Source organism: Bubalus bubalis, chromosome 24, assembly GCF_019923935.1.
Source record: "Bubalus bubalis isolate 160015118507 breed Murrah chromosome 24, NDDB_SH_1, whole genome shotgun sequence".
NCBI lineage: Eukaryota > Metazoa > Chordata > Mammalia > Artiodactyla > Bovidae > Bubalus > Bubalus bubalis.
In genome coordinates this window covers 6592915-6612702 of record NC_059180.1, presented here as the reverse complement: position 1 = coordinate 6612702, position 19788 = coordinate 6592915, and the positions used below count along the sequence as shown (strand labels likewise).

The following is a 19788-nucleotide window of genomic DNA, read 5'->3' as shown; positions in this document are numbered from 1 at the left end:
GCACACCATCCACTTGGATGATGTATACTGGCGACAAGATGGTACTGGAAGTGTGGAACAAGACCACAAGGAGGACAAAACTGATTAGCTGATAAGGGAGATGAGCAGGAGGAGCCCTTAGATTGACATACAAGTAGACTTACATGGTGTCGTAGTTGAAGAGTGGGTTGTCCTCACAGTTGTCTGTGTCCTAGTGAGAGGGGGACGCAGGGTTGAAGTGGTACTGAATCCAGGGACTGGAGTACCAGTGGAGCCAGGTGAAGTGGAGGACACAGGAGGAGAAAAGCCAGAAGTCGACTCCTCTTTGGCAGTCGTGGTGGTATGTTGTGAGACCACAGTGTGGGTGGAGATCTCACTGGGGCTTGACAGGGAAGGACTTGCACTGTTTGTACCGTGCAAAGAATGGGTAGAGAATGATGGCATGGACCCATCTGAGGAGCTGGTGTATAGAGTGGATCCCAGAGAAGAAGATGTGGTCATGTGTCCATCACCAACGGAAGTGGTTAAGGATTCTCCAGGCCTTGATGTCGAAGCAGAAACTTCATTCCCTACAGTAACAGTGCTGTTCAAGGTGCCTGTAGGTTTTGATGAATCAGGGGTGGAAGTAGTAAGAATGAGTTCCTCTGTGAGGCCTGTGATTGTCTGTGTGGAGACAGAGGGGGTGGAAGACAGCAGGGTAGGAATTGAAGAGGAAGCCAGGCTACTACTATGGCTGGGATAGGAAGTTGTCATAGAAGATTTGGAAATGGTTGAAAGGACAGAGGACATTTCAGTAATTATTGTTGTACTGAGTCCAGTCCTGGAGGTAGTGGTAGAAAGTCCCTCAGAGTTTGAAGGTATGTAAAATGTTGAGGTGTAAGAGGAGACTGTATCTGTTGATGGTGCTGAGACTATTGTGGACACAGTGGCTTCAGGAGTAGAATACGTGGTCCTTTCTTCATCACCAGTGGAGGAGGTAATGGATTCAGCTGGACTTGAAGTGGACACAGGACTTCCATCCTCTTGAGAAATTGTTGATGTAGGTAAGTCCGTGACTTGAGAAAAATCAGATATGGTGTTGTGATCTGTGGATTTCTGAGTGACAAAAGTGGTAGACTGTACTGAACCAGACGAGCTGGAAAATGTCTCTCCAGTGCTAGATGGGGCTGTAGAGTTCTCAGAAACTCCTGTGTGGGAACTCTCAGAAGAAACACTAGATGCAGACCACCCAGAAGTAGTGGCAAAACTCCCAGGGCGTGTGGTGAGGGAACCCTCAGAAGACATGGTGAATTCAGACAGACCAGAAGTGGTTGGGGAGGACAAGGTAATTGTGGTATGGGAACCTGCAGAAGACACTGAGGATTCAGACTGACCAGATGTGGTGTAGGAACCCTCAGAAGAGACTGTGGATTCAGACTGACCAGATGTGGTGATGGTGCTCCCAGGGACTGTGGTGTAGGAACTCTCAGAAGAGACTGAGGATTCAGACTGAACAGACGTGGTTTGGGAACTCTCAGAAGAGACTGTGGATTCAGATCCACCAGAAGTAGTGGGGGAACTCCAAAGGACTGTGGTGAGGGAAGCCTCAGAAGACACTGTGAAGTCAGACCCACCAGATAAAGTGGTGGAGCTCCCAGGGACTGTGGTGTGGGAATCCTCAGAGGAGACTGTGGATTTAGACAGACCAGAAGTGGTTGGGTAGGGCATGGAAACTGTGGTATGGGAACCATCCAGAGAGACTGTGGATTCAGACTGAGAAGATGTGGTGATTAAGTTCCCAGGAACTGTAGTGTGGGAACCCTCAGAAGAGACTGTGGATTCTGACTGAACAGAAGGAGTGGGGGAACTCCCAAGGACTGTGGTGAGGGAACCTTCAGAAGAAATTGTGGATTCAGAATGACCAGACGTGGTGTGGGAACTCTCTGAAGAGACTATGGATTCAGACCAACCAGATGTGGTAGAATTCCAAGAGACTGTGGTGAGGGAACCCTCAGCAGATACAGTAGACTCAGACTGACCAGAAATAGTGGTGGAAGTCCCAAGGACTGTAGTGTGGGAACCTTCAGAAGAGATTGTGGATTCAGACTGACCAGATGTTGTGTGAAAACCCTCCACAGAGACTGTGAATTCAGACTGATGAGATGTGGTGTGGGAACCCTCTGAAGAGACTGTGGATTCTGACTGACCATATGTGGTGAGGTAACCCTCTGAAGAGACTGTGGATTCAGACAGACCAGATGTGGTGTGGGAGTTCTCAGAAGAGACTGTATATTCAGTCTGACCAGATGTGCTGACAGAGCTCAAAGGAATAGTGATGAGGGAACCCTCAGAAGAGATTGTAGATTCAGACTGAGCAGAAGTGAAGGTGGAGCTCCCAGGGGCTACGGTATGGGCACCCTGAGAAGAGATTGTGGATTCAAACTGACCAGATGAGGTGGTTAAGCTCCCATAGATTGTTGAATGGAAACTCTCAGAAGAGATTGTAGATTCTGACTGAACAGAAGGAGTGGGGGAACTCCCAAGCCCTGTCATGAGGGAACCCTCCGAAGAGACAGTGAATTCAGACTGTCCAGATGTGGTGTGGAAATTATCAGAAGACACTGTAGATAAAGTGAGATCAGATAAGGTAGTGGAACTCCAAAGGACTGTGGGGAGGGAACCCTCAGAAGAGATTGTGGGTTCAGCCTGACCAGATGTGGTGAGAAAACTCGCAGGGACTGTGGTATGGGAATCCTCAAAAGACACTGTGGATTCAGACACACTGGATATAGTGGGGAAACTCCCCAGGTTTGTGGTGAGGAAACTCTCAGAAGAGACTGTGGATCCAGACTGATCAAATGTGGTGGTGGAACTCAGTAGGACTGTGGTTTGGGAACCCTCAGAAGACATTGTGGATTCTGACAGACCTGATGTGGTGGTAGAGCTTCCAGGGAATGTAGTGGGGGAAACCTCAGGAGAGACTGTGGATCCAGACTGACCAGATATGGTGTGGGAACTATCAGAAAAGACTATGGATTCTGACAGAATTGATGTGGTACTGGAGCTACCAGGGGCTGTGGTGGGGGAACTCTCAGAAGAAACCATGGATTCAGACAGACCAGATGTGGTGATAAAACTCCCAGGGACTGTGGTGGGAGAAACCTCAGAAGAGGCTGTGGATTCAGACTGACCAGATGTGGTGTGGGAGCTCTCAGAAGAGAATGTGGGTTCAGACTGATCAAATGTGGTGGTGGAGCTCAGAAGGACTGTGGTTTGGGAACCCTCAGAAGACACTGTAGATTCTGAGAGACCTGATGTGGTGATGGAGCTTCCAGGGACTGTGGTGGGAGAAGTCTCAGAAGAAACTGTGGGTTCAGACTGACCAGATGTGGTGATAAAACTCCCAGGGACTGTGGTAGGAGAAACCTCAGAAGAGGCTGTGGATTCAGACTGACCAGATGTGGTGTGGAAACTCTCAGAAGACACTGTGGAATCTGACAGGACTGATGTTGTGGTGGAGCTCCCAGGGATTGTGGTGGTAGAACTCTCAGAAGAAACTGTGGAATCAGACTGGCCAGATGTGGTGTAGGAACTCTCAGAAGAGACTGTGGATTCAGACTGATCAAATGTGGTTGTGGAGCTCAGAAGGACTGTGGTTTGGGAAGCCTCAGAAGACACTGTGGATTCTGAGAGACCTGATGTGGTGATGAAGCTTCCAGGGACTGTGGTGGCAGAAGTCTCAGAAGAGACTGTGGATTCAGACTGACCAGATGTGGTGATAAAACTCCCAGGGACTGTGGTGGGAGAAACCTCAGAAGAGGCTGTGGATTCAGACTGACCAGATGTGGTTTGGGAACTCTCAGAAGACACTGTGGATTCTGAAAGGACTGATGTGGTGGTGAAGCTCCCAGGGATTGTGGTGGTAGAACTCTCAGAAGAAACTGTGGATTCAGACTGATCAGATGTGGTGATAAAGCTCCCAATGACTGTGGTGGGAGATCCCTCAAAAGAGACTGTGGAATCAGACTGACCAGATGTGGTTGTGGAGCTGAATAGGACTGTGGTTTGGGAACCCTCAGAAGACACTGTGGATTCTGAGAGACCTGATGTGGTGATGAAGCTTCCAGGGACTGTGGTGGCAGAAGTCTCAGAAGAGACTGTGGGTTCAGACTGACCAGATGTGGTGATAAAACTCCCAGGGACTGTGGTGGGAGAAACCTCAGAAGAGGCTGTGGATTCAGACTGACCAGATGTGGTGTGGGAGCTCTCAGAAGAGAATGTGGGTTCAGACTGATCAAATGTGGTGGTGGAGCTCAGAAGGACTGTGGTTTGGGAACCCTCAGAAGACACTGTAGATTCTGAGAGACCTGATGTGGTGATGGAGCTTCCAGGGACTGTGGTGGGAGAAGTCTCAGAAGAAACTGTGGGTTCAGACTGACCAGATGTGGTGATGAAGCTTCCAGGGACTGTGGTGGGAGAAACCTCAGAAGAGGCTGTGGATTCAGACTGACCAGATGTGGTGTGGAAACTCTCAGAAGACACTGTGGAATCTGACAGGACTGATGTTGTGGTGGAGCTCCCAGGGATTGTGGTGGTAGAACTCTCAGAAGAAACTGTGGAATCAGACTGACCAGATGTGGTGTAGGAACTCTCAGAAGAGACTGTGGATTCAGACTGACCAGATGTGGTGTAGGAACTCTCAGAAGAGACTGTGGATTCAGACTGATCAAATGTGGTTGTGGAGCTCAGAAGGACTGTGGTTTGGGAAGCCTCAGAAGACACTGTGGATTCTGAGAGACCTGATGTGGTGATGGAGCTTCCAGGGACTGTGGTGGGAGAAGTCTCAGAAGAAACTGTGGGTTCAGACTGACCAGATGTGGTGATAAAACTCCCAGGGACTGTGGTGGGAGAAGCCTCAGTAGAGACTGTGGATTCAGACTGACCAGATGTGGTGTGGAAACTCTCAGAAGACACTGTGGATTCTGACAGGACTAATGTGGTGGTGGAGCTCCCAGGGATTGTGGTGGGAGAAGTCTCAGAAGAAACTGTGGGTTCAGACTGACCAGATGTGGTGATAAAACTCCCAGGGACTGTGGTGGGAGAAGCCTCAGTAGAGACTGTGGATTCAGACTGACCAGATGTGGTGTGGGAGCTCTCAGAAGAGAATGTGGGTTCAGACTGATCAAATGTGGTGGTGGAGCTCAGTAGTACTGCTGTTTGGGAACCCTCAGAGGAGACTGTGGATTCAGACTGACCATATGTGGTGTGGGAACTCTCAGAAGACACTGTGGATTCTGACAGAACTGATGTGGTGGTGGAGCTCCCAAGGACTGCAGTGGAGGATCCCTCAGAAGAGACTGTGGATTCAGACTGATCAAATGTGGTGGTGGAGCTCAGTAGGACTGTGGTGTGGGAACCCTCAGAAGACACTGTAGATTCTGACAGAACTGATGTGGTGATGGAACTTCCAGGGACTGTGGTGGGAGAAGCCTCGAAAGAGACTGTTGGTTCAGACTGACCAGATGTGGTGATAAAACTCCCAGGGACTGTGGTGGGAGAAGCTTCTGAAGAGACTGTGGATTCAGAATGACCAGATGTGGTGTGGGAACTCTCAGAAGAGACTGTGGATCCAGACTGATCAAATGTGGTTGTGGACCTCAGTAGGACTGTGGTTTGGGAACCATCAGATGACACTGTAAATTCTGAGAGAGCTGATGTGGTGGTGGAGCTTCCAGGGACTCTGGTGGGAGAAACCTCAGAAGAGACTGTGGATTCAGACTGACTAGATGTGGAGATAAAACTCCCAGGGACTGTAATGGAGGAACTCTCAGAAGAGACTGTGGATCCAGATTGATCAAATGTGGTGGTGGAGCTCAATAGGACTGTGGTTTGGGAACCCTCAGAAGACACTGTGGATTCTGACTGAACAGATGTGGTGGTGGAGTGCCCAGGGACTGTGGTGGGGGAAACCTCAGTAGAAACTGTGTATGCAGACTGACCAGAAGTGGTGTGGGAATTCTCAAAAGAGACAGTGGATTCAGACTGATCAAATGTTGTGGTTGAGCTCAGTGGGACAGTAGTTTGGGAATCCTTAGAAGACATTGTGGATTCTGAGAGACCTGATGTGGTGTTGGAGCTTCCAGGGCCTGTGGTGGGAGAAGCCTCAAAAGAGACTGTGGATTCAGACTGACCAGATGTGGTGTGGGAACTCTCAGAAGACACTGTGGATTCTGACAGAACTGATGTGGTGGTGGAGCTCCAAGGCCCTTCAGTGGGGGAACCCTCAGTAGATACTGTGGAATCAGACTGTCCTGATGTGGTGTGGGAACTCTCAGAAGAGACTGTGGGTCCAGACTGATCAAATTTGGTGGTGGAGCTCAGTAGAACTGTGGTTAGGGAACCATCAGAAGACACTGTGGAGTCTGAAAGAACTGATGTGGTCATGGAGCTTCCACGGACTGTGGTGGGAGAATTTACAGAAGAGGCTGTGGGTTCAAACTGGCCAGATGTGGTGATAAAACTCCCAGGGTCTGTGGTGGGAGAAGCCTCTGAAGGGTCTGTATATTCAGACTGACCAGATGTGGTGTGGGAACTCTTAGAAGACACTGTGGATTCTGACAGAACTGATGTGGTGGTAGAGCTCCCAGGGCCTGCAGTGGGGGATCCCTCAGTAGAGACTGTGGATTCAGACTGACCAGATGTGGAGACAAAACTCCCAGGGACTGTAGTGGGTGATGCCTCAGAAGAGACTGTGTATTCAGACTGACCTGATGTGGTATGGGAACTCTCAGTAGACACTGTGGATTCAAACTGATTAAATGTGGTGGTGGAGCTCAGTAGGACTGTGGTTTGGGAACCCTCAGAAGACACTGTGGATTCTGACAGACCTGATGTGGTGGTGGAGCTCCAAGGGCCTGCAGTGGGGGATCCCTCAGTAGAGACTGTGGATTCAGACTGACCAGGTATGGAGACAAAACTCACAGGGACTGTAGTGGAGGAAGCCTCAGAAGAGACTGTGGATCCAGACTGATCAAATGTGGTGGTGGAGCTCAGTAGGACTGTAGTTTGGGAACCATCAGAAGACACTGTAGATTCTGAGAGATCTGATGTGGTGCTTTCAGGGACTGTGGTGGGGGAACCCTCAGTAGAGACTGTGGGTACAGACTGACCTGATGTGTTTTGGGAATTCTCAGAAGAGACAGTGGATTCAGACTGATCAAATGCAGTGGTTGAGCTCAGTAGGATTGTGGATTGGGAACCCTCAGAAGACACTGTGGATTCTGACAGAACTGATGTGGTGGTGTAGCTTCCAGGGACTGTGGTGGGGGAACCCTCAGTAGAGACTGTGTGTACAGACTGACCTGATGTGTTTTGGGAATTCTCAGAAGAGACAGTGGATTCAGACTGATGAAATGTTGTGGTGGAGCTCAGTGGGACTGTGGTTTGGGAACCCTCAGAAGACACTGTGGATTCTGAGAGACCTGATGTGGTGGTGTAGCTTCCAGGGACTGTGGTGGGGGAACCCTCAGAAGTGATTGTGGATTCAGGCTCACCATATGTGGTGTGGGAACTCCCAGAAGATATTGTGGATTTATACTGAACATATGTGGTGGTAAAGCTCCCAGGGACTGTGGTGGGGGATCCCTCAGAAGAGACTGTGGACTCAGACTGACCAGATGTGGTGTGGGAACTCTGAGAAGAGACTGTGGATTCAGATTGATCAAATGTGGTGGTGGAGCTCAGTAGTACTGTTGTTTGGGTACCCTCAGAAGTCACTGTGGATTCTGACAGACCTGATGTGGTGGTGGAACTTCCAGTGACTGTCGTGGAGGAACCCTCAGAAGACACTGTGGATTCTGACAGACCTGATGTGGTGCTGGAGCTCCCAGGGACTGTGGTGGGGGAACCCTCAGAAGAGACTGTGAATTCAGACTGACCAGATGTGGTGATAAAACTTCTAGGGACTGTAGTGGGGGAAGACGCAGAAGAGATTGTGGATTCAGACTGAGCAGATATGGTGTGGGAACTCTCAGAAGACACTGTGGATTTAGGTGGACCTGAGTAGCTACCAGGGACTGTGGTGGAAGATCCCTCAGAAAAGACTGTGGATTCAGATTGACCAGATGTGGTGAGTATACTCCCAGGAACTGTGCTATGTGAATCCTCAGAAGAGACTGTGGATTCTGACTCACTAGATGTGGTGGGGATACCCACAGAAGAGACTATGGATTCAGACCAACCAGAAGTAGTTGGGGAACTACCAAGTACTGTGGTGAGGAAAACCTCAGAAGAGACTGTGGATTCAGACTGTCCAGATGTGGTGTGGGAACTCTCAAAAGAGACTGTGGTTTCAGACTGATTAAATGGGGTGGTGGAGCTCAGTAGGACTGTGGTTTGGAAACCCTCAGATGACACAATGGATTCTGATGGAGCTGATGTGGTGGTGGAGCTCCCAGGGACTGTGGTGGGAGAAGTCTCAGAAGAAACTGTGGGTTCAGACTGGCCAGAAGTAATGGGTGAACTCTCAAAGACTGTGGTGAGTGAACCATCAGATGAGATTGTGGATTCAGACTGACCAGATGTGATATGGGAACTAGCAAAAGAGTTGGTGGTTTCAGATTGATCAAATGTGGTGGAGCTCAGTTGGGCTGTTGTTTTGGCACCCTCAGAAGACACTGTGGATTCAGACTGACCAGGTGTGCTGGTAAAGGTCCCAAGGACTGTGGTGTGTGATCCCACAGAGGAGAGTTTGGATTCAGACAAACCAGAAGTGGTGCTGGTACTCCCCAGTATGGCGGTGATGGAACTTGCAGAAGAGGCTGAAGATTCAAATGGACCAGAAGTGGTGATGGAGTTTTCAGAGACTGTGGTGTTAGCAGAATTTTTTGTGTAATCTTTTGTTGTCATCCCTGAAATAAAAGAAGTTGTAGTTTGTCAGGACTTGAAAGGGATGCAGTTCTTTCATCTTTGATGTATGCGGTTTCAAAGAACTATTATTTTGAACAAATATGAAATGTGTTTAGAGAGTGTCTTTATTAAATATTGTTGCTGTTTGTCTAGAGTCTTGAGTGGTGCTTGATTCACCAGGACCAGAATATACTGAAGCTTTTATATTATCAGTGGTATTTAAGGAGGCAGATGGAACTGAAAGACTTGATAATTCTTAGATTGTTTTAGGAAAAACGAATTGCCTTCTAGTAAATATGGCTGATGGTCCATCACCCTAGACGTGTAGGTGTCAGCAGGACTTGATGGGGCATTTTTGGTTAAGATACTTGTAGAGAAAACTACATCTTAAGCATGAGTTGGGAAAACTCAGAGATGACGCTACTATGGTCTATGATTTTGTTATTGCATTTAGTGGCAGTCTGTCCCAGGATGCCTGGGACATAGCTGCTCTGTCTGTTACACTGAAGCATGGCTTTCCTTTCCAAGGGTTTAGGAAGTGTTAGGGCATCTGTAGATTTGGACAATTTACCAATGGTAATCTTGAAATTTGGTATCTTCTGTTAAATATAGAAAATTTTATAGAGCAAGATATTAATATCACTAGCTAATGTTCTGAGAGTTGATTGTGATTTATGACTTGAATTGTTAGTTATGGCTGTGGCTGTGGATTTTGACAAATACGCATGTTTGTACATATATATACACACACATATATATACACGTGTGCATGCTCAATGACTTCAGCCGTGTTTGACCCTATGTGACCCTATGTACCATGGCCTGCCAGGCTCCTCTGTCCTAGGGATTTTCCCAGCAAGAATACTGAAGTGGGTTGCCATGTCCTCCTCCTGATCCAGGGATGGAAACTGTATCTCCTGCAACTCCTGCACTGCAGCAGATTCTTTACTGCTGAGCCACTAGGGAAGCCTATATTCATACACACACACACACACACACACACACACACACATATACCTATATATCATTTTTCTCAATCCATAGTGTCATCTGCAAACACTTGAACTGAGAATGCCTCCACTTCAAGTATATATGTCTACTTTTGCCCAATATTGCCTGTGCATTCCTCCCTGGGCACCCTGGGACATGTGCGTCTCCTTGGGTACCTGGCATAAATTCTAGCGGATAGTTGTACTCACACAAATGCCCCCTGCACATTCCTTTTGCCCCTCACATTTTGTGATCTTCAGGCCACATGATCCCCTTCCATCCTCTGGCCAGTACTTAGTCAGAGAAGTCTCTCTTCCCATCCTTTACATCTGAGGTTCCTCCTCTACCCCAATACTTCCTACTGACCCCGAAGGAATAGGAGAGCTGTTACCCTGGACAATTCATCGCCTGTCCTCTCTCTCCAGATACACTTACACAGGGACTAGCCACTCTACTGGAATGCTGCCACCTCTACCTGGCTGTCCTGTGTTCATCACAACTGCCCAGGTAAGCTCTTCCTCCCCCCAGCTGGTCCCACAGCCCACTCAACGAGTTGCAACTCTCTAATAATGGGAGCAGGGCTTGCACCCTGGGGCTGGAGGGCTTCTTTTGTGTTCCCTGGGCCACTTAGAACATGTGGCTGCATGTGTGGAACTCTATTTTCCTATGTAAGATGGAACTATAACCCCTGGCTCCTCTTCACTGTGCCTGTAAGGCGAATAAGATCAAATATGGAAAGGATCTTTGAGACAGTTACACCATAAATCTAGGGATTATTAGGAATTCCACAGGATAGTGTACAGGAAACTTCCTAGAGAGGTCAGGAAATGTGGCCTCTCATCCCTCCTATCAGTCCCCCACTCCTCTGCAGATACCCTGGGGCTGCATGTTTCTCATCTCCCAGGAAGGTGGTCTTTGGCCCCTGGCAGAAGGGACAGTGGAAGCCATTAGGGCAGCAGCACCCTCTTCCATCACAGATGCTCCCATTTTCAGAGGGTCCTTAAAGAGGCAGACAGTCTCAGGGTGAGACCAGGAGCTGGACCAGGACTGGAGGCCATGGGAGTGGACTATTAGTGAAGACATGTCATTCACACCAATGGTTCTGGATCATTGGCTTTGCAGAGCTTCCATCAGAACTTTAGGGGAAAAGTGATATCAAATTGTTGATTAAGGTAGTTCAAGTCAAAGGTGCCATAATGCCTATGATTTGTAGGATTCTAAATGCATGATACTGGATGCTTGGGGCTGGTGCACTGAGATGACCCAGAGGAATGGTACAGGGAGGGAGGAGGGTTCAGGATGGGGAACAGGTGTATACCTGTGGTGGATTCATGTTGATGTATGGCAAAACCAATACAATATTGTAAAGTAATTAACCTCCAATTAAAATAAATAAATGTATATTTTTTTAAAAAAAGAAAAAAATTAATTAATGTAAAAAACTTGACAAGGTTACTTGGTTCTTTTTAAGTCAGTAGACATGTTTGTTTTGTCCAGTTCTCTTGCACAGAGCTGACTCATTAGAAAAGATCCTGATGCTGGGAAAGAGTGAAGGCAGGAGGAGAAGGGGATGACAGAGGATGAGATGGTCGGATGGCATCACCAACTCAATAGACATGAGTTTGAGTAAGCTCTGGGAGATAGTGAAGGACAGGGAAGCCTGCTGTGCTTCAGTCCATGGGGTCACAAAGAGTTGGACACGACTGAGCAGTTGAACAACAACTTGCTTACCAAGTGAAAGAGAAGGGGCTGAGCTGAGAGGCTGTGAAGGGTGGAGGTGGGGGCATCCTTGAGTCTTGGGTATAGGAAGGATCAGAAAGAGGGAGTACACATTGAGGGCTTGAGTCAACCCAAAACAAACTGTAACACGGCTCAGAGTAAACCCAGGCTGGTGGACAAATGGGCCCCCACCCCTCAAGGACTCTCCTGGCCCTCCCCCGACCAGTGCAATTCTAGAGCATCAAGGCCCATTTAAGGGACACAGAAGTCAACGGGGGTGGGGAGGAGGAAGAGGATGGAGGGAACTGTCCATCTGCCTTTCTCGGAAGGCTTCAAAATTAAAGTAAAAGCCAAGCTATCTTTTTGCTTCCTTCTTTAAAAAGAAAGGGTTTTGTGGACTTAGGTATTATACGTTTTAATGGGCTTTTAAAGTTATAAAAGTAGACTATTTTTGTTGTGACACGTCAAGAATGAGAAAGCATATAAAGGCAATTTATGATCCCTAACTGAAGCATAAGAATGAGTAGAGGTGGAGAGAGGTGACATTTATTGGCTGCCTATCAAATTCCTGAGTAATCGTATCACACTATAATTCAATGACCGTGTATGTAATTGCCTTTGCTCCTTACTGATAACAGAGGAAACATTTCTGCCATATTCAGCTGGACCCAGAGCAGATGCTCCACAAGGAGGTCTTGGATAAAGGAGTGAATGAACACTGAAAATTCTGTCTGATACTTTTTGTTAGTTATTTAGTGTCATCTCGGGAGGAAGACGTGACTATTCCTGTTTCACAACTGAATTGAGGTTCTAAGGGTTAAATATCTTCCAAGTTCACCCAACTGGTAAGATAGAATTCAAGCACAATCTGAAGGTAGCTTTTACTTTCAGCATAAGGAAGGGGTTTGCAAAGAGGAGAAGAACAAGGAAAAGGTTTCAAGTCTAGGGAACAGCATGTGTGGAGGCTCAGAGTACATGTTTGGATTGAAGCTGGATGTTGAGAGACCAGAGGAGGCAGAGAGAAGGTTGTCAAGGTGAATGTGAAGCCAGCTCTGGACTTGACTCAGCAATAGTGAAGAGTATCCAGAAAAGGCCATGGTCACAACTGTGCGTTAGGAGCAGAACCTGGAGAGAAGGGATGGTGAGGGCAGGGGACGATTGATGAGCCCACGGTAGCACCTTCACTGGGGGTCCCGGTGAAGGCCAGGACACACGCTGGCACAGTCTCTGAACAGGCTTTCTTTTATCTTCATTCCTGAATCCGCACCATTTACTCCAGTTTTCTGCCACTCACGTGTCCACTATAGCTGTGACCAGCTTGAGCACCCCAATCCCTGTCCATTTCACCAGTTTGCCCTTGCTCCTGGAATCTCTCCTCTCCTTCAGATTCTAAGACACCACTGCCTCCTAATCACCCTTTTTCTCCTCCCTTGTGCTGTTCTTTCCTGTTCAGTATCTAAGTGAGCAGAGTAGAAAAGACTCTGATGCTGGGAACGATTGAAGTCAAAAGGAGAAGGGAGCAGCAGAGGATGAGATGGTTAGATAGCATCACTGACTAAGTGGACATGAATTTGAGCAAACTCCAGGAAATAGTGAAGGACAGAGGAGCCTTGGGTGCTGCAGTCCATGGTGTCGCAAAGTGTTGGATGTGACTGAACAACAACAACATCTAAGTGAAACCCTCAAGATAAAGGCTCCACCGTATCCCTCATCTTCCCAGCAGCAATCCCCTCTGTGCCCAAGGCTTTAACTCATTTCTGGGAGGGACAAGGAAAAGGCACCATAGGGAACTTCTCTGGTAGTTCAATGGCTAAGATTCCCTGCTTCCAATGCAGGGGTCCCAGGTTCAATCCTTGGTCAGGGAACTAGATCCCACATGCCACAACTAAAGATCCCAAGTGCTGCAACTGAGACCCAGCCCAGCCAAATAAAATAAATATATAAATATAAATATTTTTTAAAAGGGAAGTAGGCCCCCTAGACAGCGCTGCCCTGGTGAAGTGGTTCAGAACCCTCCCAGCCCAAAATTCTGGTGGCCACATCTCCAAAGGATGTGGCAGAGAACTTGAGCAAAGTCTTCCCAGAGTCAACCTCCAGGGTCAGGGGTGTTCCACTAGGAAGCTGAGCCAAGGAAAAACACAGAAGTTCTCCAAAGAAACAATTTACATGGCCAATAAGTCTACAAGAAGAAAATGGTCAACTTCACTAGAAAGCAAAGATTTTCAAAACAAAGCAAGTTACTATTTATCTTTACTTATCACATGGCATCCTCTCTGTGATGTTAACTGATGTAGCTGGTATTGGTTGGGGAATAAGATGCTAATGGATGTTTACTGAGTATCTTATTTCTAAAAGATAATTTGAAAATGTACCTTAGGGATCATGGGCTGAGTCATACCATTTCAATGATTCCTCTTCTAGTTACTAACCCTGAAGAAAAGGAGCCTGACGCAGATTTTTGTTAAAAAAATTTCTTTACAGCAATGTTTATTACATCATTATCTATTATAATGAAAACTCGGGGAAAGCCTGTCTAAGAATAGAAGAATAGGAGACTGGTTAGATGGCTAGGGTATTCCATACAATTGAATATTGATCAGTCATTAAAATAGAAACTGTCCATAGAATAAATCTAAATAGTTATTTGGAAAAAGACTAAAATGTTAACAGTGTTTATCTGAGTGGCAGGCTTAAGGGAGAGTTTCCTCCTTTGGTCTGTCTATATTTTCTGAATGTTGTACCATAAATAGGCATTCCTGATATAATATTTAAACACAGTAACTGCTACTGCTGCTAAGTAGCTTCAGTCGTGTCCGACTCTGTGTGACCCCATAGACGACAGCCCACCAGGCTCCCCTGCCCCTGGGATTCTCCAGGCAAGAACACTGGAGTGGGTTGCCATTTCCTCCTCCAATGCATGAAAGTGAAAAGTGAAAGGGAAGTCGCTCAGTCATGTCTGACTCAGCGACCCCATGGACCACAGCCTACCAGGCTCCTCCGTCCATGGGATTTTCCAGGCAAGAGTACTGGAGTGGGGTGCCATTGCCTTCTCCTAAATACAGTAAAGGTATATGATATAAAAATAAAACCTTAGGTGCACCCCAAACCTTGGAGAACCCAGGCAAAATCACTAATAATTCCCAAGCTGGGATTCCCCACACTCTTGTGGTCAAAATGCTTAACAAAAGTGATCTTGATGTCATTTTTGTGTTACACTAGCCATGTAAGACATCAGGTCTCCTATCAAACAAGTAAAATTTGTTTGATAAAATTTCTTGCCCTGTGTACAGTTCTTATTGCCTCTTTATTTAAAACATAATCATTTTAGGGACTTCTCTGGTGGTCCAGTGGTTAGGAGTTCATCTTCCAATGCAGGGGACTCAGGTTCAATGCCTGGTTGCAAACTAAGACTCCCACATGCCACTGGGCAACTAAGCCCACACGCCACAAAGAAGATCCAGTTCAGCCAAAAAAATTATAATAAACTAAATTATTTTTTAAAAGATAATCATTTAAGTTAGGCAGCTGGTTTGCCAGGCAAGTTTTTCACTCTGTGACATTCTTGAGGAAGAGCCCTCAAAAGCACCTTGGGACAAGTCTGAAGACCACCACCTTGATATAAGATGGTCCCCTCCTACTATAATATCTTCAAAACACATTTCTGCTTATGATGACTCAATGAGGCCCATGGGAACAGTCCTGAAGGGTGGAGTGTGGAGTGGGGGGCACACCTGTCAGGGCAGGTGCTACCCAGGTCCGGGATCTCATATAGTTAACCTCTCTAAGCTTCCATTTCCTCCAGAAAACGGAGATGACTGATGCCTGCCTTCACCACTCTGCTCATTCTAGAATATTCTCCAAGAGAAGCAGTGCGGTGACCACTAGGCTGTGTCACTCAGCCCTGGGTGTACTTTCAGCCCTGCCACTCACAACCTCAGTGATTTGGGGCCATCTCCTTTTCTGTAAAGTCATTCCCACCTGGCAGAGTCACCACAGAGGTGACACTGGGTAGGGGCCACCTTGGCTCTGTCCCTGCCCCCCCGCCCTGCACACACCTGTGGGGAATGAATGGGCTTCCTGATTTTCTAGCATCAGCAGCCAGTGCCACCTGCCCCTGCCCACTGCCTCCCTGAAAAGACAGCAATTGTTCTGATTGCTGCAGAAGCATGGTATAGAGGGTTGAATTGTGTTTTGCCAATGCAGGAAATGTGGGTTCAATCCCTGGGTTGGGAAGATCCCCTGGAGAAGGAAATGGCAATCCACTCCAATATTCTTGCCTGGGAAATCCCATGGACAGAGGAGCCTGGTGGGCTGCAGTCCACTGGGTCACAAAGAGTTGGACACAACTTAGCCACTAAACAACAACAATAAAAGATATGTCCAAGTCCTAACACTTGTATGCTTGAGTGTGACCTTATTTGGAAATATAGTCGTTATAGATATAATTGAGTTAAGAATCTCAAAATCAGACCCTTCTAGATTTAGGTTGGGCCTTAAATCCAATGACTGGCATCCTTATAAGAGAAAGGTAAGGGGCATTTGACACAAATTCAGGGGAGAAGGCCATGAGAAGACAGGCAGAGACTAGAGCGATGCCACACAGCCAAGGAACGCCACGAAGCACCGGAATCCAGAGGAGGCAATGAGAACCCTTGGAGGGACCGGACCCTGGTGGTATCTCGTTTCAGACTTCCGGCCTCCATCACTATGAGAGAATACACTTCTGTTGTTTGAAACCACAAGTTTATGGTAATTTGTTACAGCAGCCCCAAGAAACACACACACACAGGCACCCCCACTTAGAGCAAGTGGTAAAGAAAGTGGGCTCTGGAGCCTGACTCTGTGGGTTCCCATCCTGACTTCTCCACCTGATGGATGGAAACCTTAAATTACTTAGTTCATGTCTACATGCCTCAGTTTCCCCATGTATAAAATGGAAATCAGTAATGGTACTTCTTTTCAGGGTTGCTGGGAAATTTAAATAACAGATATCATTTAGAACACTGTTTAGCACATTGTAGGCCCTCAATGAACACCAGAAATTTTGAGCATTAGGGTCATACTCAGGCTACGGGGTGGAGAAGAAAATGGCATCCCATTCCAGTATTCTTGCCTGGAAAATCCTATGGACAGAGGAGCCTGGCAGGCTACAGTTTGTGGGGTCGCGAAGAGTCAGACAGGACTAAGCAGCTGAGCACAGGCTACAAGGAGTTGTGGCTTTCCGAATTGTTAGACCCAGAAGATTCAGTTGTCAGTATTCCAGTTACGTCCGTAGCTATGTATGGCTTTGTCAGTCCTGAAATTGTCTAAAGTGTTTGAATATCTATTACTGTTGTTGTCGTTTAGTCATTAAGTTGTGTCCAACTCTTTGCGGCCACTCTCCAGGCCGAGTCTCACCACCAGCCTTAGGTTGTGGTTCTTTCTGCCCAATTCTCGTGTTTCCGTCTAATAAACAAGACTATAAACTGGCTTATTCATCCTGTCTGGTTCAGAGCACCTGCCTGGGCAGAGCCAAGCCTCCTGTGTTTGCAGAATGAGTAAGTTTATTACTCTGCATAAAACATCACTTCTTTTTAATTGCTCTAAATTTACATCACCTACATTCCAAAGGTTACCCCTTTGGCTATTGTGAACAGATCCATTCTGATCTTCACCACAGTTTTATACATCGAATGTTTCCACTTCCACTTTGGCCCTTCTAGGTTCCAGAACTCCCTGGACCACTTGGGGCCCCTGCAGCAGCCCTTCCAAGAGAGACACTCAGTCCCTGTTCCCCGCTGCCATTCCAAGCAGCTCCCCTCCCCCACCCTTCCTAAGAACACTTTGGAACTTCGCGTCTGCGGGACAGGACAGACTCCAGTCCTCATCGTAGGAACTTTGTGGCCCCTGAAGCAATGGAGAATGGAGAATCTAGACCGTGTCCCTGTCTTTGTCCTCCTTCCTGAGCCCAGACCTCTAGGAAAGCTCCATCCAGAAATTCCATGCTCACCCAAGCTCAACAGGCCTGCCTGGACCCCATTGTCAACCACCAAAAAGAGTCTCTTGCTTCTTGAGTCACACAGGCTCTAGAACCATCTATTTTGGTGCCTCCACAGCCCATCCTCGAGAGGAAACACCTCTCCATTTCTAGGGGAGTTGGGTTCCCAGAAGGGCCCTCAAGGCCTCCTGCCAGTGCTAGGGGAAGCACACTCACAGAAACCACCCACCCTGGCCATACACCATAGTAAGTATTTGCATGTTATTTCATGACAGGAGGTCCTGGTAAGGAACATGGAACTAACAAGCCACCACCAACCAGAAGAATTAGGGAAAGGTCAAAAGGAGACACCACAGGTCCAATCATCTCTCAGAATCCTTCTCTCTGGCATCCATCTTGGCTGAGCCACTAGGAAGGACCCTGAGTCAGAATGGTTGGCCAAAGACAGCCTGGAAACTAATCCCATCACCAAAAAACCCGAGCCAGGGAGCCATGTGGCAGAGCAGTCCTCCTGGGTTCCCTTACCCTACTGCTCTGCCCCCGGATGCCGCTTCCCAATGCAGTCTTTTGCTTTGTCAGATCGTGTGTCTCCTCAAGCAATTCAATTCTGAGTGATAAACAGGAGCCCACTCTCAGGCCCTGGAAGGGGTCTCCCTTCCTGCAAAACCAGGTTGGTTCTCAATGTATCTGTCTTACCAGGGTGACCCACCCCTGCTCTGTCCTTGGACATTCTCTGGTGTCTCCACCTGGTTTTAATGCTCCTGTTGCCTGAAGATGCTCTCGCACAAGCACGCTTTCCCCACTGGGCACGTGCCCCTCGCCTTCAGGGCATTCCTACACCTTGACTCCCCTACACAGCCCTGCAGTGTTTTTCTACTTTCTCCGGCTGCCATTCCTTGTCCCTACTGTTCACTTGTCCAAGACCTCATCAGTCTTCATGGTGGGAACTGGGGAACCCGGAGGAGGGAGCAGATGAAAAACAAAGAAAACCACAGATGACACCCCTGGTGTCTGCTCTGATGCCTGAACCCCTCTCTGAGAACCCAGAATACATTCCGGGGGGTGGAGGTATTGCAGAGGGCTGAGGGCCTCCAGTGTGGGCTCAAGGGCAGCACAAACCTAGAGTCAGATGAGTGAGGTCATGGTGATCATCATATGATTACTGGTCACACTGTTCCCAGGTAAGTCACTCACCCTCTCTGACCCTTGCTTTCCTATCTGCCTTCCTTTCCTTTCACAATCTTCCTAATAAAAGTCATACAGACTCCATGCTGTGAAATGTCTTTGTAAATAGCAGATCCTTCTTTGAGTCGGGGGCAGTGGGTCGTGGGGTGTCCTCAGACCTGGAGTCCCCTGGAATGGCCCTACTTGCCTGACCTCTTCACGCCTGACAGCTGTCTGCACTTATCAGAGATAGACACTTTTTGACTCCTTAGTGTGCTAATGGATCCAACATGATGTTTTTCCTTGCAGTTATGAGCATCTTGCCAACAGGGGTCTTTGCTTGTGTGGGTGGGATCTCTAAGGCATGGCAGGAGTCACAGAGGCAACACACTTGCAGACTTCTGGATCCTTCCTCATCATCATTGTCCTCAGCTTCTGCCTGGGGAGCTGGGATGGGCGGACCCCTCCTAAGGCTGACCCCCGCCGTAGCTTCTTTAGAGCTAATATGTCTGTAATTAACATATTTTCATAATGTCCCTAAATCCACAAAGTTTACACCCCTAGTCCTGCCTCCTCTCTCCTCAGGTTCTCCCAGCTAGAGCTACTACCTCCAACATGTCCTGGTAGAGGAGAGGCAAGTGCATCAAGGCATGGTGGACTGAGGTCGCCCCTAAGGACCTAAGTTCCCATGTGGGCTATCTCACAGCTGCCCTTGAAGACCTCCAGAGACTCCCCCACCTGCAGCCCCCACCCTAAACCCACCGTGACCCCTCACCACATACCCTGCAGACCCTTCAGCTCAAGTGATGCCACTTTCAACTGGCTGGCACCTTTGGCTCACTCCCCCAGTACCCCTCACGGGAGCACCCACTTTTCCCACCCCTTCCCCCAGGGGTGCTTCCCTGTTGCTAGGGAATCAGAAAGTCTGAACCCATGGGAATCAGCTTATAATCAGTCTCTTCCCAGACAAATGGCCGTGACAAGGTTTTTTTGTTTATCTCTTTGCTTTCTGGCTGCCTTGCGTGGCTTTCTGGATCTTGCTTCTCTACTTAGGGACTGAACTTGTGCCCCCA

The 19788-nt window shown here is 47.8% G+C and overlaps 1 protein-coding gene across 3 annotated transcripts in view; it reads right to left on the bottom strand.

Annotated features, from left to right (window-relative positions):
• Positions 1-19788, bottom strand: part of LOC102393438 (mucin-12) — a 29361-nt gene that overhangs the window by 8817 nt on the left and 756 nt on the right. For all 3 annotated transcript variants that reach the window (XM_044935701.1, XM_044935700.1, XM_025275407.2), the window contains exon 2: positions 144-8867. In XM_044935701.1, the coding sequence (XP_044791636.1) occupies positions 144-8867 (8724 nt within the window). The remainder of the gene's footprint in view (positions 1-143; positions 8868-19788) is intronic.